Raw genomic sequence first — 24,936 nt, forward strand, 5'->3', positions numbered from 1 at the left:
CACTCACTCACTCACCCACTCACTCACCCACTCACTCACCCACTCACTCACTCACCCACTCACTCACTCACTCACCCACTCACTCACTCACCCACTCACTCACCCACCCACTCACTCACCCACTCACTCCCTCACCCACTCTCACCCACCCACTCACCCACCCACTCACCCACTCACTCACTCACCCACTCACTCACTCACCCACTCACTCACTCACCAACTCACTCACTCACCCACTCACTCACTCACCCACTCACTCACTCACCCACTCACTCACCCACCCACCCACCCACTCATTCACTCACTCACCCACTCACTCACCCACTCACTCACTCACTCACCCACTCACCCACTCACTCACCCACTCACTCACTCACCCACTCACCCACTCACTCACCCACTCACCCACTCACCCACCCACTCACCCACCCACTCACCCACCCACTCACCCACTCACTCACTCACCCACTCACTCACCCACTCACTCACTCACCCACCCACTCACTCACCCACTCACTTACACACTCACTCGCCCACTCGCTCACCCACTCACTCACCTACTCACCAAACCACTCACCCACTCACCCACCCACTCACTCACCCATCCACTCACCCACTGACCCACCCACTCATCCACTCACTCACCCACCCACTCACCCACCCACTCATCCACTCACTCATCCACTCACTCACTCACTCACCCACTCACTCACCCACTCACCCACTCACTCACCCACTCACTCACCCACTCACTCACTCACTCACCCACTCACTCACTCACTCACCCACTCACTCACCCACTCACCCACTCACCCACCCACTCACCCACCCACTCATTCACTCACTCACCCACTCATTCACCCACTCACCCACCCACTCACCCACCCACTCACTCACCTACTCACCCATCCACTCATTCACTCACCCACTCACCCACCCACTCACTCACCCACTCACTCACTCACCCACTCACTCACCCACTCGCTCACCCACTCACCCACCCACTCACCCACCCACTCACTCACCCACTCACCCATCCACTCATTCACTCACCCACTCACCCACCCACTCACCCACCCACCCACTCACCCACCCACTCACTCACCCACCCACTCACTCACTCACCCACTCGCTCACCCACTCACTCACCCACTCACCCACCCACTCACCCACCCACTCACCCACCCACTCACTCACCCACTCACTCACCCACTCACTCACTCACTCACCCACCCACTCACTCACCCACTCACTTACACACTCACTCGCCCACTCGCTCACCCACTCACTCACCTACTCACCAAACCACTCACCCACTCACCCACCCACTCACTCACCCATCCACTCACCCACTGACCCACCCACTCATCCACTCACTCACCCACCCACTCACCCACCCACTCACCCACTCACTCACCCACTCACTCATCCACTCACTCACTCACTCACCCACTCACTCACCCACTCACCCACTCACTCACCCACTCACTCACCCACTCACTCACTCACTCACCCACTCACTCACTCACTCACCCACTCACTCACCCACTCACCCACCCACTCACCCACCCACTCATTCACTCACTCACCCACTCATTCACCCACTCACCCACCCACTCACCCACCCACTCACTCACCTACTCACCCATCCACTCATTCACTCACCCACTCACCCACTCACCCACCCACTCACTCACCCACTCACTCACTCACCCACTCACTCACCCACTCGCTCACCCACTCACCCACTCACCCACTCACTCACTCACCCACTCACCCACTCACTCACCACTCACTCACTCACTCACCCATTCACTTACCCACTCACTCACCCACTCACTCACTCACCCACTCACTCACTCACCCACTCACTCACCCACTCACTCACCCACTCACTCACCCACTCACCCACTCACCCACTCACTCACCCACTCACTCACCCACTCACTCACCCATCCACTCACTCACCCACCCACTCACTCACCCACTCACCCACTCACTCACACACTCACCCACTCACCCACTCACCCACTCACTCACCCACTCACTCACTCACCCACTCACTCACCCACTCACTCACCCACTCACTCACCCACTCACCCACTCACCCACTCACTCACTCACCCACCCACTCACTCACCCACTCACTCACTCACTCACCCACTCACTCACCCACCCACCCACCCACTCACCCACTCACTCACTCACCCACCCACTCACTCACCCACTCACCCACTCACTCACCCACTCACTCACTCACCCACTCACCCACTCACTCACCCACTCACTCACTCACCCATTCACTTACCCACTCACTCACCCACTCACTCACCCACTCACTCACTCACCCACTCACTCACCCACTCACCCACCCACTCACTCACTCACCCACCCACCCACTCACCCACCAACCCACTCACTCACCCACCCACCCACTCACCCACCCACTCACCCACCCACTCACCCACCCACTCACCCACCCACTCACCCACCAACCCACCCACCCACCCACCGTCTGCTGTGTGTGATGCTGCAGGTGCTCTGGTGAAGCTGCGTGGGGAGCACTCCCAGTCAGCCTCCACCCCCACCCCCGCTCCTCACCCCGCTCCTCACCCCGCTCCTCACCCCGCTCCTCACCCCGCCCCTCCTGCTCTCGCTCACCACAAGCCCACGCTGCTGAGGGCTCTCTTCACGGTGGGGGCGCTTTGTAGACATTTCGACTTTGACCTCCACCAGTTCAAGGGGCCCAGCACTAAGGTACTGGGGACGGGGGGGGACCCCCTCAGCGACCCCCTCAGCGACCCCCTCGGTACACCATAGAGACCCCATAGGGGTACCCCCTATGGTGTATCCCCTAGGGACACCATATGGACACCTGTGGTAGCAGTTGAAGGGGTCCAGCAACCCCCTAGACACCCCTAGGCCTCACCTAGCAACCCCTAGAGACCCCTAAACATCACCTAGCAACCCCTAGGGACCCCTAGGCATCACCTAGCAACCCCTACAGATACCTAGGCCTCACCTAGCAACCCCTAGGCATCACCTAGCAACCCCTAGAGACCCCTGGGGACCCCTAGAGACCCCTAGGCATCACCTAGCAACCCCTAGGCATCACCTAGCAACCCCTAGAGACCTCTAGGCCTCACCTAGCAACCCCTAGGCATCACCTAGCAACCCCTAGAGACCCCTAGGGACCCCTAGAGACCGCTAGGCATCACCTAGCAACCCCTAGAGACCCCTGGGGACCCCTAGAGACCCCTAGGCATCACCTAGCAACCCCTAGGCATCACTTAGCAACCCCTAGGCATCACCTAGCAACCCCTAGGCATCACCTAGCAACCCCTAGGCATCACCTAGCAACCCCTAGGCATCACCTAGCAACCCCTAGGCATCACCTAGCAACCCCTAGGCATCACCTAGCAACCCCTAGGCATCACCTAGCAACCCCTAGGCATCACCTAGCAACCCCTAGAGACCCCTAAACATCACCTAGCAACCCTTAGGGATCACCTAGCAACCCCTAGGCATCACCTAGCAACCCCTAGGCATCACCTAGCAACCCTAGAGACCCCTAAACATCACCTAGCAACCCCTAGGGATCACCTAGCAACCCCTAGGCATCACCTAGCAACCCCTAGGCATCACCTAGCAACCCTAGAGACCCCTAAACATCACCTAGCAACCCCTAGGGATCACCTAGCAACCCCTAGGTATCACCTAGCAACCCCTAGGGATCACCTAGCAACCCCTAGAGACCCCTAAACATCACCTAGCAACCTAGAGACGCCTAGGCATCACCTAGCAACCCCTAGAGACCCCTAAACATCACCTAGCAACCCCTAGGGATCACCTAGCAACCCCTAGGCATCACCTAGCAACCCCTAGGCATCACCTAGCAACCCCTAGGCATCACCTAGCAACCCTAGAGACCCCTAAACATCACCTAGCAACCCCTAGGGATCACCTAGCAACCCCTAGGGATCACCTAGCAACCCCTAGAGACCCCTAAACATCACCTAGCAACCTAGAGACCCCTAGGCATCACCTAGCAACCCCTAGAGACCCCTAAACATCACCTAGCAACCCCTAGGCATCACCTAGCAACCCCTAGAGACCCCTAAACATCACCTAGCAACCCTTAGGGATCACCTAGCAACCCCTAGGGATCACCTAGCAACCCCTAGGGATCACCTAGCAACCCCTAGAGACCCCTAAACATCACCTAGCAACCTAGAGACCCCTAGGCATCACCTAGCAACCCCTAGAGACCCCTAAACATCACCTAGCAACCCCTAGGCCTCACTTAGCAACCCCTAGAGACCCCTAAACATCACCTAGCAACCCCTAGAGACCCCTAAACATCACCTAGCAACCCCTAGGCATCACCTAGCAACCCCTAGAGACCCCTAAACATCACCTAGCAACCCCTAGGCATCACCTAGCAACCCCTAGAGACCCCTAAACATCACCTAGCAACCCTTAGGGATCACCTAGCAACCCCTAGGGATCACCTAGCAACCCCTAGGGATCACCTAGCAACCCCTAGAGACCCCTAAACATCACCTAGCAACCTAGAGACCCCTAGGCATCACCTAGCAACCCCTAGAGACCCCTAAACATCACCTAGCAACCCCTAGGCCTCACTTAGCAACCCCTAGAGACCCCTAAACATCACCTAGCAACCCCTAGAGACCCCTAAACATCACCTAGCAACCCCTAGGCATCACCTAGCAACCCCTAGAGACCCCTAAACATCACCTAGCAACCCCTAGGCATCACCTAGCAACCCCTAGAGACCCCTAAACATCACCTAGCAACCCTTAGGGATCACCTAGCAACCCCTAGGGATCACCTAGCAACCCCTAGGGATCACCTAGCAACCCCTAGAGACCCCTAAACATCACCTAGCAACCTAGAGACCCCTAGGCATCACCTAGCAACCCCTAGAGACCCCTAAACATCACCTAGCAACCCCTAGGCCTCACTTAGCAACCCCTAGAGACCCCTAAACATCACCTAGCAACCCCTAGAGACCCCTAAACATCACCTAGCAACCCCTAGGCATCACCTAGCAACCCCTAGAGACCCCTAAACATCACCTAGCAACCCCTAGGCATCACCTAGCAACCCCTAGAGACCCCTAAACATCACCTAGCAACCCTTAGGGATCACCTAGCAACCCCTAGGGATCACCTAGCAACCCCTAGGGATCACCTAGCAACCCCTAGAGACCCCTAAACATCACCTAGCAACCTAGAGACCCCTAGGCATCACCTAGCAACCCCTAGAGACCCCTAAACATCACCTAGCAACCCCTAGGCCTCACTTAGCAACCCCTAGAGACCCCTAAACATCACCTAGCAACCCCTAGAGACCCCTAAACATCACCTAGAGACCCCTAGGCATCACCTAGCAACCCCTAGAGACCCCTAAACATCACCTAGCAACCCCTAGGGATCACCTAGCAACCCCTAGGCATCACCTAGCAACCCCTGGGCATCACCTAGCAACCCCTAGGCATCACCTAGCAACCCTAGAGACCCCTAGGCATCACCTAGCAACCCCTAGGCATCACCTAGCAACCCCTAGAGACCCCTAAACATCACCTAGCAACCCCTAAACATCACCTAGCAACCCCTAGAGACCCCTATGGACCCCTTAGAGACATCTCAAAGGTCTCCCCACGACCCCCCTTACCCCTCCCCCCCGTGCCCCTCCCCCCCTGCCCCTCCCCCCTGCCCCTCCCCCCATGCCCCTCCCCCCTGCCCCTCCCCCCCAGGTGGTGATCAAGGAGAAGGTGCTCGAGACGCTGCTCTACTTCACCAAGCACGAGGACGAGGAGGTGCAGATGAAGGCGCTCATCGGCCTGGGTGAGCACCTCCTCACCACCTCCTCCTCACCACCACCTCCTCACCACCACCTCCTCACCACCACCTCCTCACCACCACCTCCTCACCACCTCACCACCACCTCCTCACCACCACCACCTCCTCCTCACCACCACCTCCTCACCACCACTACCTCACCACCTCCTCCTCACCACCTCCTCACCACCAACCACCTCACCACCAACCACCTCACCACCACCTCCTCACCACCACCTCCTCACCACCACCTCACCACCATCCTCACCACCATCCTCACCACCATCCTCACCACCATCACCCTCACTACCACCACCTCCTCACCACCACTACCTCACCACCAACCACCTCACCACTATCACCTCACCACCACCTCACCACCACCTCACCTCCACCACCTCACCACCACCACCTCACCACCACCTCACCACCACCTCCTCACCACCACCTCACCACCACCACCTCCTCACCACCACCTCACCACCACCTCACCACCACCACCTCCTCACCACCACCTCCTCACCACCACCTCACCACCACCTCACCACCACCTCACTACCACCACCTCCTCACCACCACCTCACCACCAACCACCTCACCACCACCACCTCACTACCACCATCACCTCACTATCACCTCACTACCACCTCACCACCACCTGACTACCACCTCACCACCACCTGACTACCACCTCACCACCACCTGACTACCACCACCACCTCACTACCACCACCTCACCACCACCACCTCACTACCACTACCACCACCACCTCACTACCACAACCACCTCACCACCACCTCACCACCTCCACCCCCTCACCAAAATCACCACCTCAACAGAACAGCATTACCTCCTCCCTGCATCCTCACCACATCCTCACCACATCCTCACCATCTCATCACTTCATCACCTCCTCACCACATCTGTGTGTAGGTGCTACTGACAGCACTTGCCCCTACTGCCTGCTAGAGGCTACACGGGGGAGCTTTGTGTGTGTGTGTAGGTGCTACTGACAGCACTTGCCCCTACAGCCTGCCAGAGGCTACACGGGAGATCTTTGTCTGTGTGTGTAGGTGCTACTGACAGCATTTGCTGGAGGCTACACGGGAGATCTTTGTCTCTGTGTGTGTGTAGGTGCTACTGACAGCACTTGCCCCTACAGCCTGCTAGAGGCTACACGGGGGATCTTTGTCTGTGTGTGTAGGTGCTACTGACAGCACTTGCCCCTACAGCCTGCTAGAGGCTACACGGGAGATCTTTGTCTGTGTGTGTAGGTGCTACTGACAGTACTTGCTGGAGGCTACACAGGGGATCTTTGTCTGTGTGTGTAGGTGCTACTGACAGCACTTGCTGGAGGCTACACAGGGGATCTTTGTCTGTGTGTGTAGGTGCTACTGACAGCACTTGCCCCTACAGCCTGCTAGAGGCTACACGGAGGATCTTTGTCTGTGTGTGTAGGTGCTACTGACAGCACTTGCCCCTACAGCCTGCCAGAGGCTACACGGGAGATCTTTGTGTGTGTGTGTAGGTGCTACTGACAGCACTTGCTGGAGGCTACACAGGGGATCTTTGTCTGTGTGTGTAGGTGCTACTGACAGCACTTGCCCCTACAGCCTGCCAGAGGCTACATGGGGAATCTTAGTCTGTGTGTGTGTGTAGGTGCTACTGACAGCACTTGCTGGAGGCTACACGGGGGATCTTTGTCTCTCTGTGTGTGTAGGTGCTACTGACAACACTTGCCCCTACAGCCTGCTAGAGGCTACACGGGAGATCTTTGTCTCTGTGTGTGTAGGTGCTACTGACAGCACTTGCCCCTACAGCCTGCTAGAGGCTACACGGGAGATCTTTGTCTGTGTGTAGGTGCTACTGACAGCACTTGCCCCTACAACACGGCTGCATCTCTCTCTCTGCAGGATTCTGCTTCATCCAGCACCCGGCCCTGATGTTCGAGAAGGATGTTCGACTGCTGTACAATGGAATCCTCAACTCCACCACAGCCACCGCCACCACCACAGCCACAGCCACCACCACCACCACAGCCACAGCCACCACCACAGCCACAGCCACCGCCTCGTCGCTGGCGGCGGGCAACACCTCGATGGCTCTGAAGAATCAGGTGCTCAAGAACCTCCAGAACTACCTGCAGGAGGAAGATCACCGCATGCAGAAGGCCGACAAGGACTGTGAGTGAGGGATGGCTCGCCCGCTCGCTCGCCCGCCCGCTCGCTCGTCCGCTCGCTCACCCGCCCGCTCACCCGCTCGCTCACCCGCTCGCTCACCCACTCAGTCACTCGGTCACCCATTCAGTCACCCGTTCACTCACCCACTCACTTAGTCGCTCACTCACCCACTCACCCACTCTCCCACCCACTCACCCATCCACTCACCCACCCACTCACCCATCCACTCACCCACCCACTCACTCACTCTCCCACCCACTCATTCACCCACTCACCCACCCACTCATCCACCCACCCACTCACTCACCCACTCTCCCACCCATCAACCCACTCACTCACCCACCCACCCACTCACTCTCCCACCCACCCACTCACTCACTCACTCTCCCACCCACATATTCACCCACTCACCCACCCGCCACTCACTCATGTATCGGTGAGTGTACAAGTGGTGAGCGTATTGGTGAGCCGGTCTTTCCTGTGGGGGGTCAGTCTGTCTTCACAGGAGTGGTGAGTGTAGTGGTGAGCGTAGTGGTGAGGGTAGTGGTGAGGGTGTCTTTCCCGTGTCTGCACAGGGATGAAAGTTGCTAAGCAAGAGGACCTCAAGGAGATGGGAGATGTCTCCTCTGGCATGAGCAGCTCCATCATGCAGCTCTACCTCAAGAACGTGTTGGAGAGTTTCCTGTACTCTCATGCCGTGGTAACTCACCACGCTACTCACCACGCTGCTCACCACACTGCTCACCACACTACTCACCTACCTACTCGCTCGCTCACTCACTCACTCGCTCACTACACACTCAATCACTCACTCAATCACTGACCACTCTCACTCACGCACTCACTCACTCACCACTCACTCACTACTCAATCACACACTCCATCACGCACTTACCCACTCACTCACACACCCACTCACCAACTCACTCACACATCACTCAGTCACTCACCAACCCACTTTCCCACTCACCCACTAACTCACTCACCAGTCACTCACTAACTCACTCACTAACTCACTCACGCACTCACTCACCACTCACTCACTCACTACTCAATCACACACTCACTCACACACTCTCTCACTCACGCACTCACCCACTCACTCACTACTCAATCACACACTCACTCACACACTCACTCACGCACTTACCCACTCACTCACCACCCACTCACCAACTCACTCACACATCACTCACTCACCAACCCACTTTCCCACTCACTCACTAACTCACTCACCAGTCACTCACTAACTCACTCACTAACTCACTCTCTCACTCACGCACTCACCCACTCACTCACTACTCAATCACACACTCACTCACACACTCACTCACGCACTCACTCACCACTCACTCACTACTCAATCACACACTCACTCACGCACTTACCCACTCACTCACCACCCACTCACCAACTCACTCACATCACTCACTCACTCACCAACCCACTTTCCCACTCACTCACTAACTCACTCACCAGTCACTCACTAACTCACTCACTAACTCACTCACGCACTCACTCACCACTCACTCACTACTCAATCACACACTCACTCACACACTCTCTCACTCACGCACTCACCCACTCACTCACTACTCAATCACACACTCGCTCACACACTCACTCACGCACTCACTCACCACTCACCCACTACTCAATCACACACACACTCACCCACTCACCCAGCCACCCACTCACTCACTCACCCACTCACCCACCAACTCACCCACACATCACTCACTCGCTCACCAACCCACTTTCCCACTCACTCACTAACTCACTCACCAGTCACTCACTAACTCACTCACTCACCACTCACTCACTACTCAATCACACACTCACTCACACACTCTCTCACTCACCACTCACCCACTCACTCACTACTCAATCACACACTCACTCACACACTCACTCACACACTCTCTCACTCACGCACTCACCCACTCACTCACTACTCAATCACACACTCACACACTCACTCACGCACTCACTCACTCACCACTCACTCACTACTCAATCACACACTCACTCACACACTCACGCACTCACTCACCCACTACTCAATCACACACACACTCACGCACTTACCCACTCACTCACCACCCACTCACCAACTCACTCACACATCACTCACTCACTCACCAACCCACTTTCCCACTCACTCACTAACTCACTCACCAGTCACTCACTGACTCACTCACTAACTCACTCACTACTCAATCACACACCCACTCACTCACTCACCCACTCACCCAGCCACCCACTCACTCACCCACTCACCCACCAACTCACACATCACTCACTCACTCACCAACCCACTTTCTCACTCACTCACTAACTCACTCACCAGTCACTCACTAACTCACTCACTAACTCACTCACGACTCACCCACTCCTCGCTTGCAGCACTTGCCCCATCAGCTCGTGGCAGGCTACACAGGGTGCCTTTGTCTTTGCCTTTGCAGGTGCGGAACTCTGCCCTGAATGTGGTGTGGCTCACACTCAACCAGGGCCTGGTGCATCCTGTACAGGTGATACTCACCACTCACTCACCTACACACTCACCACTCACTCACCTACACACTCACCACTCACTCACTCACTCACCTACACACTCACCACTCACTCACCTACACACTCACCACTCACTCACTCACCACTCACTCACTCACCTACACACTCACCTACACACTCACCACTCACTCACTCACCAACTCACTCACTCACCTACACACTCACCACTCACTCACTCACCACTCACTTACCTACACACTCACCTACACACTCACCACTCACTCACTCACCAACTCACTCACTCACCTACACACTCACCACTCACTCACCACTCACTCACTCACTCACCTACACACTCACCTACACACTCTCACCACTCACCTAGACATTCACACTCAACCAGGGCCTGGTGCATCCTGTACAGGTGATACTCACCACTCACTCACCTACACACTCACCACTCACTCACTCACTCACCACTCACTCACTCACCTACACACTCACCACTCACTCACTCACTCACCACTCACTCACTCACCTACACACTCACCTACACACTCACCACTCACTCACCAACTCACTCACCTACACACTCACCACTCACTCACTCACTCACCACTCACTCACCTACACACTCACCACTCACTCACTCACCACTCACTTACCTACACACTCACCTACACACTCACCACTCACTCACTCACCAACTCACTCACTCACCTACACACTCACCACTCACTCACCACTCACTCACTCACTCACCTACACACTCACCTACACACTCACCACTCACTCACTCACCAACTCACTCACTACTCACCTAGACATTCACACTCAACCAGGGCCTGGTGCATCCTGTACAGGTGATACTCACTACTCACTCACCTACACACTCACCACTCACTCACTCACCACTCACTCACTCACCTACACACTCACCTACACACTCACCACTCACTCACTCACTCAGTACTCACCTAGACATTCACACTCAACCAGGGCCTGGTCCATCCTGTACAGGTGATACTCACTACTCACTCACCTACACACTCACCACTCACTCACTTACCACTCACTCACTCACCTACACACTCACCTACACACTCACCACTCACTCACTCACCAACTCACTCACTACTCACCTAGACATCCACACTCAACCACGGCCTGGTGCATCCTGTACAGGTGATACTCACCACTCACTCACCTACACACTCACCACTCACTCACCACACTCACCACTCACCTACACACTCTCACCACTCACCTACACACTCTCACCACTCACCTACACACTCTCACCACTCACCTAGACATTCACACTCAACCAGGGCCTGGTGCATCCTGTACAGGTGATACTCACTACTCACTCACCTACACACTCACCACTCACTCACTCACCTACACACTCACCACTCACTCACCACTCACTCACCACTCACTTACACACTCACCTACACACTCACCTACACACTCACCACTCACTCACTCAGTACTCACCTAGACATTCACACTCAACCACGGCCTGGTGCATCCTGTACACTCACCACACTCACCACTCACTCACCTACACACACTCACCACTCACCTACACACTCATCACTCACTAACTCACCACACCACTCACTAACTCACCACACTCACCACTCACCTACACACACTCACCACACTCACCGTTCACTCACTAACCACACTCACCACTCACTCACCTACACACTCACCACTCACTAACTCACCACTCACTAACTCACCACACCACTCACTCACTCACCACACTAACCACTCACTCACCACACTACCTACACACCCACACATTCACTGTATTTCGCCGTGCGTTTATCACTGTGTGTGTGTCACACAGTGTGTGTGTGTGCGTGTCACACCGTGTGTGTGTGTGCGTGTCACACCGTGTGTGTGTGTGTGTGCGTGTCACACCGTGTGTGTGTGTGTCACACCGTGTGTGTGTGTGTCACACCGTGTGTGTGTGTGTGTCACACCGTGTGTGTGTGTGTCACACCGTGTGTGTGTGTGTCACACCGTGTGTGTGTGTGTCACACCGTGTGTGTGTGTGTGTGTCACAGTGCGTGCCGTATCTGATCGCCATGGGTACCGACCCCGAGCCTGCAACCCGCAACAAAGCCGACCAGCAGCTGGTGGAGATCGACAAGAAGTACTCGGGGTTCATACACGTACGTACCTACACACACACACACATACACACACACATACACACACACACACCTACACACACACAACACAACACAACAACAACAACCGCCATTCGCCACTAAGTGGCGGTGACGTCACCACGACGCTTGTGCCAGGCTATGTGCACCCTGAGGCCACGTGAAGTGTCGAACGCCCGCTGGCAGGAGGTCACGGGGCAGACCCAGGTGCCACGGGTCGACTGACTGAGATGACTGGCTGATGCACCACCTGTGCCCCCTACTGTGCCAACCTGCTGTGCTTTAGCCACCCGGCGCTCCGCTCGCTGTTGTGAGCGTCGCTCCTCCGCCCTCCGTTGTTGTTGGAGGGCGACTGCCTCCAACTGCCCAGTAGCATCCTTCACGAGCCTCCTCCACAGAGGCCGATCTTGACACCGCTGGTACCAGTCATCGGCAAGTCCACTCAGCTCCACGTCCTCCTGTACCACATCACTCCATCTCTTCTCTAGCCCGTGCCGCGCCCGCTTAGCCCCCTCAATCCGGCCAAACAAAAGCTGTTTCGGCATGCGGTGGCTGGGCATGCGGGCTACATGACCCAGCCATCGCAGCCTTGCCTGCCGGAGGAGCTCACCGATGGGACCCTGCCCAGATCTTTCAAGGATTTGTGAGCTCCTCACACAATCCAGTCTGGTTAAACCCAGGATGGATCGTAGGCAGGTCAGCCTAAATGTTTCTAACCGGCGAAGATGTTCCATTAGGGGGGTCCACGTTTCGCAAGCGTAGAGAAGGGAGGGAATGACCGTGGCCGAGAAGACCTGAAGCTTAGTGCGGAGCGACAGACCAGGTAGCTTCCACACAGCGTTACGCAACCGATGAAAAGATATTGCCGCTCGACTGATTCGGAGTGAGACCTCTGCTGTTAAACTGGAGCCAGTCATAAGCACACTGCCCAGGTATGGGAAACTCTCCACTCTCTCCACAACTGCCCCATCACCGATTGGGAGTTGTGGGGGTGGAGTGTCCGATGGTACAAAATACCCAGGCAGGTGCTTAGTTTTGGTGGGGCTGATGGTAAGGCCCCACCTCTTAGTGGCACGCTCCAGTCTCAGCAGCAGCGTCTCCAACTCCTCCTCTGACTGAGCAGCTATTACCAAGTCATCAGCATACATAACGTGGTTGAGCAATAGGGAGCCATCCCTTGACCGCACCCGGGCATCGATTAGCCTCCCATTATATCTGTACCATATGGAGATTCCCCCGGTACAGCTATTGAAGGCTTCACGAACTACGTGGTCAAAATAGATGTTAAATAATGTGGGAGCCAGAGGACATCCCTGTCGCACCCCAAGGTGTACAGGGAATGGCTCTGACTCCCGGCCACGTAGTTTTACCCGGGCCCGCTCACCATCATGAAGGTCCTTAATGATCGTGAGCAGAGGGTCAGGTACTCCAAAAGCACGAAGAACGACCCAGAGCCCAGGCCTACTGATGGTATCATAGGCCTTGACCAGGTCAATAAAGCAGAGATGTAGGTCTTGTTGGAATTCCCTACACCTCTGCTGTAGCAGACGGACAGAAAATATGGCATCTGTGCAGGACCGCCCTTTCCTGAAACCGCATTGGGGCTCCGCAAGCCTCTCCTCAGCTTGCCTGGCAAGGCGATGCTGAATAATCCTTGCCAGGACCTTTCCCGGCACACTGAGGAGTGAGATGCCCCTGTAGTTGTTACAGTCTGTGCGGTCCCCCTTCTTAAAAAGGGGGACCACCAGGGCATCCTTCCAATCCTGCGGAACCCGTCCAGTGGTCCAGACTGTTGTTATGATGTCATATAGGGCAGTCTGTGCACAAACGCCACCCTCCCTCAGCATTTCGCTTGGGAGATCATCTCTGCCCGCTGCCTTTCCTGGTCTCAGACTCCGGATCGCCTTCAATACTTCCTCAGCAGATGGCACCTCAGCCAGCCACTCACAGGGGGTGACTTCATCCAATATTTGAGGCACCGCAGCCTCAGCAGGGTCATCCTCACTTTGTGCCACGATGTTTTCCTGGCTGTGGGATTTTCCCTCCCCCAGGACCTCACAGAAATGCTCAGCAAATCTGCGAACCTGTTCCTGGGGGTCGGAAATTGGATCACCGTTTTTTCCCCTAATGATGGTAATAGGTGTGGCGCTGCAGGTTACTTTTTTGATGGAGTTAAATAGCGATTTGTGATCACGGGCCACTGAGGCAGACTCCATCTCCTCAGCAACCCGCGACCACCACCCATCCTTGCAGCGCCTCACGGCTCTCCGAACCTCCGAGCGAAGGCTGCGGTAAGCCTCCTCATTCTCTGACGTGGGATTCTGTAGCCGATGACAGTGGGCCTGTCGCTTTTTCTCAACCATCCTGAACAACTCCTCTGTCATCCAGGGTGTCTGGGGAGGTCTGGACCGCGTACCCAAAGCAGCCATTGCAGCTGCATGAGTCACAGTCCTAAACCTCGCCCATTTACCCTCGACATCAGGAGGAGTCGGGGACGATGCCAATCCCAGCCGCAAGCGATGATGAAATTCTCGCTTGCAACTTTCATCAGATAACTGAGACCAGGCCACTTTAGGTTGGAATGGGGTCCTGGGTGTACACCCACCACCGGAGTGGAAGAATGGCAGGCGCATCTTACAGATGACTAGTCGATGGTCAGAGGGCAGATCAGCTCCACGGTAGGTCCTGGTGTCAAGGACATGGGCTCGCATTCGCTGGTCCGTCACTATGTAGTCCAGCAGATGTTCTTGCTTGGACCCGGCATGCATCCATGATGTTGTGTGGATGCACCGATGCCGGAACAGCGTGTTGGTAATTACAAGCCCATGGGCTGCACAAAAATCTAGCAGCCTCCTACCGTTGTTATTGAGCTGATCTGGCCCATGCCCTCCAATCACTCCAGACCAGGTGCCAGTATCATGACCAACTCGGGCATTGAAGTCACCCAACATGATGACTCTATCCCGAGGGGCCACTTTAGCCAGCACCTGTGACAGGAGGTCATAGAAGGCATCTGACTCATCGGCTTTGCCTGCATCCCTCCACGGATGTTCATCACTTTAATTCGTGGTTTTGTGGTAATTAATTGAAGGTGGAGGGGTTACCAGCCCCTCGCACCCGTCCAGAGCCCCCGTTTAGCCCCTGTGGTGGACACATATGCCATGAGGGGAGGAGCCAATCAAAATTGGAACTCCCCCCACAGCACTGTCCACGACAGAGTTGCCCGTCCGGCACCGCGAGGAGGTAGGGGGTTGTTTTGCCGGACTACACACACACACCTACACACACACACACACTACCTACTACACACACATACACCTACCACACACACATACACCTACACACATACACACACACACCTACACCTACCACACACACCTACACACATACACCTACCACACACACACACATACCTACCACACACACACACACCTACACACACACACCTACACACATACACCTACCACACACACACACACCTACACACACACACCTACACACACACACACATACACCTACACACACACACACCTACACACATACACCTACCACACACACACACACCTACCACACACACACCTACACACATACACACCTACACACACACATACACCTACACACACACACACATACACCTACCACACACACACACACACCTACACACACACCTACACACACACACACCTACACACACACACACACCTACACACACACACCTACCACACATACACCTACCACACACACACACACACCTACACACACACACCTACCACACACACACACACACCTACCACACACAACAACAACAACAACCGCCATTCGCCACTAAGTGGCGGTGACGTCACCACGACGCTTGTGCCAGGCTATGTGCACCCTGAGGCCACGTGAAGTGTCGAACGCCCGCTGGCAGGAGGTCACGGGGCAGACCCAGGTGCCACGGGTCGACTGACTGAGATGACTGGCTGATGCACCACCTGTGCCCCCTACTGTGCCAACCTGCTGTGCTTTAGCCACCCGGCGCTCCGCTCGTTGTTGTGAGCGTCGCTCCTCCGCCCTCCGTTGTTGTTGGAGGGCGACTGCCTCCAACTGCCCAGTAGCATCCTTCACGAGCCTCCTCCACAGAGGCCGATCTTGACACCGCTGGTACCAGTCATCGGCAAGTCCACTCAGCTCCACGTCCTCCTGTACCACATCACTCCATCTCTTCTCTAGCCCGTGCCGCGCCCGCTTAGCCCCCTCAATCCGGCCAAACAAAAGCTGTTTCGGCATGCGGTGGCTGGGCATGCGGGCTACATGACCCAGCCATCGCAGCCTTGCCTGCCGGAGGAGCTCACCGATGGGACCCTGCCCAGATCTTTCAAGGATTTGTGAGCTCCTCACACAATCCAGTCTGGTTAAACCCAGGATGGATCGTAGGCAGGTCAGCCTAAATGTTTCTAACCGGCGAAGATGTTCCATTAGGGGGGTCCACGTTTCGCAAGCGTAGAGAAGGGAGGGAATGACCGTGGCCGAGAAGACACACACACACACCTACACACACACACCTACCACACACACACACACCTACACACACACACCTACCACACACACACACATACCTACCACACACACACACACACACCTACACACACACCTACCACACACACACACACCTACACACACACCTACCACACACACACACATACCTACCACACACACACCTACACACACACACCTACCACACACACACACACCTACCACACACACACCTACCACACACACCTACCACACACACACCTACCACACACACACACACCTACCACACACACACACACACCTACACACACACACCTACCCACACATACCTACCACACACACACACACACCTACACACACACACCTACCACATACACCTACCACACACACACACACACACCTACACACACACACCTACACACACATACACCTACACACACACCTACACACACACACACACCTACACACACACACCTACACACACACACACCTACACACACACACACCTACCACACACACACACACACCTACACACATACACCTACCACACACACACACACACCTACACACACACACCTACCACACACACACACCTACCACACACACACCTACCCACACACACCTACCACACACACACACCTACACACACACCTACCACACACACACACACCTACACACACACACCTACCACACACACACACACCTACACACACACACACCTACCACACACACACACATACCTACCACACACACACACACACCTACACACACACACCTACCACACACACACACACCTACACACACACCTACCACACACACACACATACCTACCACACACACACCTACACACACACCCTACCACACACACACACACCTACACACACACACCTACCACACACACACACCTACCACACACACACACATACCTACCACACACACACACCTACCACACACACACACACCTACCACACACACACACACACATACCTACCACACACACACACCTACCACACACACACACACACCTACACACACACCTACCACACACACACACACACCTACACACACACACCTACCACACACACACACACCTACACACACACACCTACCACACACACACACACCCACCACACACACACACACACACCTACACACACACACCTACCTACACACACACACACTACCTACACACACACCTACCACACACACACACACACCTACACACACACACACACCTACACACAAACACACACACACACCTACACACACACACACCTACCACAAACACACACACCTACCACACACACACACACCTACCACACACACACACACACCTACACACACACACACCTACACACACACACACACCTACACACACACACACCTACACACACACACCTACCACACACACACACCTACCACACACACACACACACACCTACACACACACACCTACCACACACACACACACCTACACACACACACCTACCACACACACACACACCTACCACACACACACACCTACCACACACACACACCTACACACACACACCTACCACACACACACACTTACACACACACACCTACCACACACACACCTACACACACACACACCTACCACACACACACCTACACACACACACACCTACCACACACACACACACCTACACACACACACCTACTCACACACACCTACCACACACACACACACACACCTACACACATACACACCTACCACACACACACCTACCACACACACACACCTACACACATACACCTACCACACACACACACCTACACACACACACCTACCACACACACACACACCTACCAAAGACAAAGACAAAGACAAAGATCCCCCATATAGCCTTAACAGACTGTAGGGGCAAGTGCTGTTAGCGAGCACCTATGAAGGCCGGAACGGTACACGAGGGGGTGGGTGGCCAGCACCACGCCCGACCGCCTTTGTCTCCCTAGTGGCAATGTTTACACACCGCACCAGGTACTCATTTGAGGCTGAGTCGACCTAGGGGAGGCCCGGGACCGGTTCAGATAATCGTCACTGGTGTTAGCCGTGAGCGGGAATCGAACCCGGGTCGCCAGGTTCATAGCGCAGCGCGCTAACCGCTACACTATCGCTCCCCACCTACCACACACACACACACACCTACACACACACCTACCACACACACACACACACCTACACACACACACCTACCACACACACACCTACACACACACACACCTACCACAACAACAACAACAACAACCGCCATTCGCCACTAAGTGGCGGTGACGTCACCACGACGCTTGTGCCAGGCTATGTGCACCCTGAGGCCACGTGAAGTGTCGAACGCCCGCTGGCAGGAGGTCACGGGGCAGACCCAGTTGCCACGGGTCGACTGACTGAGATGACTGGCTGATGCACCACCTGTGCCCCCTACTGTGCCAACCTGCTGTGCTTTAGCCACCCGGCGCTCCGCTCGCTGTTGTGAGCGTCGCTCCTCCGCCCTCCGTTGTTGTTGGAGGGCGACTGCCTCCAACTGCCCAGTAGCATCCTTCACGAGCCTCCTCCACAGAGGCCGATCTTGACACCGCTGGTACCAGTCATCGGCAAGTCCACTCAGCTCCACGTCCTCCTGTACCACATCACTCCATCTCTTCTCTAGCCCGTGCCGCGCCCGCTTAGCCCCCTCAATCCGGCCAAACAAAAGCTGTTTCGGCATGCGGTGGCTGGGCATGCGGGCTACATGACCCAGCCATCGCAGCCTTGCCTGCCGGAGGAGCTCACCGATGGGACCCTGCCCAGATCTTTCAAGGATTTGTGAGCTCCTCACACAATCCAGTCTGGTTAAACCCAGGATGGATCGTAGGCAGGTCAGCCTAAATGTTTCTAACCGGCGAAGATGTTCCATTAGGGGGGTCCACGTTTCGCAAGCGTAGAGAAGGGAGGGAATGACCGTGGCCGAGAAGACCTGAAGCTTAGTGCGGAGCGACAGACCAGGTAGCTTCCACACAGCGTTACGCAACCGATGAAAAGATATTGCCGCTCGACTGATTCGGAGTGAGACCTCTGCTGTTAAACTGGAGCCAGTCATAAGCACACTGCCCAGGTATGGGAAACTCTCCACTCTCTCCACAACTGCCCCATCACCGATTGGGAGTTGTGGGGGTGGAGTGTCCGATGGTACAAAATACCCAGGCAGGTGCTTAGTTTTGGTGGGGCTGATGGTAAGGCCCCACCTCTTAGTGGCACGCTCCAGTCTCAGCAGCAGCGTCTCCAACTCCTCCTCTGACTGAGCAGCTATTACCAAGTCATCAGCATACATAACGTGGTTGAGCAATAGGGAGCCATCCCTTGACCGCACCCGGGCATCGATTAGCCTCCCATTATATCTGTACCATATGGAGATTCCCCCGGTACAGCTATTGAAGGCTTCACGAACTACGTGGTCAAAATAGATGTTAAATAATGTGGGAGCCAGAGGACATCCCTGTCGCACCCCAAGGTGTACAGGGAATGGCTCTGACTCCCGGCCACGTAGTTTTACCCGGGCCCGCTCACCATCATGAAGGTCCTTAATGATCGTGAGCAGAGGGTCAGGTACTCCAAAAGCACGAAGAACGACCCAGAGCCCAGGCCTACTGATGGTATCATAGGCCTTGACCAGGTCAATAAAGCAGAGATGTAGGTCTTGTTGGAATTCCCTACACCTCTGCTGTAGCAGACGGACAGAAAATATGGCATCTGTGCAGGACCGCCCTTTCCTGAAACCGCATTGGGGCTCCGCAAGCCTCTCCTCAGCGTGCCTGGCAAGGCGATGCTGAATAATCCTTGCCAGGACCTTTCCCGGCACACTGAGGAGTGAGATGCCCCTGTAGTTGTTACAGTCTGTGCGGTCCCCCTTCTTAAAAAGGGGGACCACCAGGGCATCCTTCCAATCCTGCGGAACCCGTCCAGTGGTCCAGACTGTTGTTATGATGTCATATAGGGCAGTCTGTGCACAAACGCCACCCTCCCTCAGCATTTCGCTTGGGAGATCATCTCTGCCCGCTGCCTTTCCTGGTCTCAGACTCCGGATCGCCTTCAATACTTCCTCAGCAGATGGCACCTCAGCCAGCCACTCACAGGGGGTGACTTCATCCAATATTTGAGGCACCGCAGCCTCAGCAGGGTCATCCTCACTTTGTGCCACGATGTTTTCCTGGCTGTGGGATTTTCCCTCCCCCAGGACCTCACAGAAATGCTCAGCAAATCTGCGAACCTGTTCCTGGGGGTCGGAAATTGGATCACCGTTTTTTCCCCTAATGATGGTAATAGGTGTGGCGCTGCAGGTTACTTTTTTGATGGAGTTAAATAGCGATTTGTGATCACGGGCCACTGAGGCAGACTCCATCTCCTCAGCAACCCGCGACCACCACCCATCCTTGCAGCGCCTCACGGCTCTCCGAACCTCCGAGCGAAGGCTGCGGTAAGCCTCCTCATTCTCTGACGTGGGATTCTGTAGCCGATGACAGTGGGCCTGTCGCTTTTTCTCAACCATCCTGAACAACTCCTCTGTCATCCAGGGTGTCTGGGGAGGTCTGGACCGCGTACCCAAAGCAGCCATTGCAGCTGCATGAGTCACAGTCCTAAACCTCGCCCATTTACCCTCGACATCAGGAGGAGTCGGGGACGATGCCAATCCCAGCCGCAAGCGATGATGAAATTCTCGCTTGCAACTTTCATCAGATAACTGAGACCAGGCCACTTTAGGTTGGAATGGGGTCCTGGGTGTACACCCACCACCGGAGTGGAAGAATGGCAGGCGCATCTTACAGATGACTAGTCGATGGTCAGAGGGCAGATCAGCTCCACGGTAGGTCCTGGTGTCAAGGACATGGGCTCGCATTCGCTGGTCCGTCACTATGTAGTCCAGCAGATGTTCTTGCTTGGACCCGGCATGCATCCATGATGTTGTGTGGATGCGCCGATGCCGGAACAGCGTGTTGGTAATTACAAGCCCATGGGCTGCACAAAAATCTAGCAGCCTCCTACCGTTGTTATTGAGCTGATCTGGCCCATGCCCTCCAATCACTCCAGACCAGGTGCCAGTATCATGACCAACTCGGGCATTGAAGTCACCCAACATGATGACTCTATCCCGAGGGGCCACTTTAGCCAGCACCTGTGACAGGAGGTCATAGAAGGCATCTGACTCATCGGCTTTGCCTGCATCCCTCCACGGATGTTCATCTTCGGTGGGGGCATAAGTAACCACGACCACCATTCCTCGCCTCCGGTTGATGGGAAGGCGAGCCCAAAGTAGCCTGGGGCTTACAGCTTCCCACACCTCACCGCCACGCTCCCACGCCCCCTTCATTCTTTTGTTCAAAAGAAGACCCACACCCTGTTGTTTGGCAGTCTGCTGCCCCGAGTAGAGGACTGTCCACCCCTCATGGTGGCAGGAGCCAGAGCCGGTCCACCGGACCTCCTGAATGCCGCATAGATCCAGGCGGTACCGGTCCAGCTCCCGACAGAGGAGTGGCAGCCTCTCCTCTGCAGTGAGCGTTCGAACATTCCACGTGGCCACCCGTAGTGGCTTTTCGTTGTTTCTGGAGTAGCCCCGAGGGTAGGTATTCAATCTCCTGGCTCCGCCAATTGGGGTTTGGCCAGGAGACGTCATAGACGCCTGGCCCCCCGGGGCCTCCGGCACAAGCTTAGTTGTTACATATTTCACTTTAATTCGTGGTTTTGTGGTAATTAATTGAAGGTGGAGGGGTTACCAGCCCCTCGCACCCGTCCAGAGCCCCCGTTTAGCCCCTGTGGTGGACACATATGCCATGAGGGGAGGAGCCAATCAAAATTGGAACTCCCCCCACAGCACTGTCCACGACAGAGTTGCCCGTCCGGCACCGCGAGGAGGTAGGGGGTTGTTTGGCCGGACACACCTACCACACACACACCTTCACACACACACACACCTACCACACACACACACACCTACACACACACACCTACCCACACACACCTACCACACACACACACCTACACACACACACACCTACCACACACACACCTACCACACACACACACACCTACACACATACACCTACCACACACACACACCTACACACACACACCTACCACACACACACACCTACCACACACACACACCTACCACACACACACCTACCACACCTACACACACACACCTACCACACACACACACACCTACCACACACACCTACCACACACACACACACACCTACACACACACACCTACACACACACACACCTACACACACCTACACACATACACCTACCACACACACACACACCTACACACACACACCTACCACACACACACACCTACACACACACACACACCTACACACATACACCTACCACACACACACACCTACACACACACACCTACCACACACACACACCTACCACACACACACACCTACCACACACACACACACCTACACACATACACCTACCACACACACACACCTACACACACACACCTACCACACACACACACCTACCACACACACACACCTACCACACACACACCTACCACACCTACACACACACACCTACCACACACACACACACCTACCACACACACCTACCACACACACACACACACCTACACACACACACCTACACACACACACACCTACACACACCTACACACATACACCTACCACACACACACACACCTACACACATACACCTACCACACACACACACCTACACACACACACCCTACCACACCACACACCTACCACACACACACACACCTACACACACACACCTACCACACACACACACACACCTACCACACACACACACATACCTACCACACACACACACCTACCACACACACACACACACCTACCACACACACACACACACCTACCACACACACACACCTACCACACACACACACACCTACACACACACACCTACCACAACACACACACCTACACACACACTTACCACACACACACCTACACACACACACCTACCACACACACACACCTACTACACACACACACATACCTACCACACACACACACCTACCACACACACACACACACCTACACACACACACCTACCACACACACATACCTACCACACACACACACCTACCACACACACACACACACACCTACACACACACACCTACCACACACACACACACACCTACACACACACACCTACCACACACACACCTACACACACACACCTACCACACACACACCTACACACACACACACCTACCACACACACACACACCTACTCACACACACCTACCACACACACACACACACACCTACACACATACACACCTACCACACACACACCTACCACACACACACACCTACACACATACACCTACCACACACACACACCTACACACACACACCTACCACACACACCACACCTACCACACACACACACACCTACCACACACACACCTACACACACACACCTACCACACACACACACCTACCACACACACACACCTACACACACACACCTACCACACACACCTACCACACACACACACACCTACACACACACACCTACACACACACACACACCTACACACACACCTACCACACACACATACACCTACCACACACACACACACCTACCACACACACACACACCTACACAC

The 24,936-nt window shown here is 55.2% G+C and overlaps 1 protein-coding gene across 1 annotated transcript in view; it reads left to right on the top strand.

Moving 5' to 3' along the window:
- The window catches only part of NIPBL (NIPBL cohesin loading factor), a 199,954-nt gene that overhangs the window by 152,438 nt on the left and 22,580 nt on the right, over nt 1-24,936 (top strand). The window contains exons 41-46 of the mRNA XM_076057949.1: nt 2,537-2,757; nt 5,780-5,870; nt 7,779-8,048; nt 8,621-8,745; nt 10,511-10,576; nt 12,641-12,748. Of these exons, the coding sequence (XP_075914064.1) occupies nt 2,537-2,757; nt 5,780-5,870; nt 7,779-8,048; nt 8,621-8,745; nt 10,511-10,576; nt 12,641-12,748 (881 nt within the window). The remainder of the gene's footprint in view (nt 1-2,536; nt 2,758-5,779; nt 5,871-7,778; nt 8,049-8,620; nt 8,746-10,510; nt 10,577-12,640; nt 12,749-24,936) is intronic.

The sequence above is a fragment of the Petromyzon marinus genome, chromosome 85 (assembly GCF_048934315.1).
Source record: "Petromyzon marinus isolate PM22_M1 ecotype Great Lakes invasive population chromosome 85, UKy_Petmar_22M1.pri1.0, whole genome shotgun sequence".
Taxonomy (NCBI): domain Eukaryota; kingdom Metazoa; phylum Chordata; class Hyperoartia; order Petromyzontiformes; family Petromyzontidae; genus Petromyzon; species Petromyzon marinus.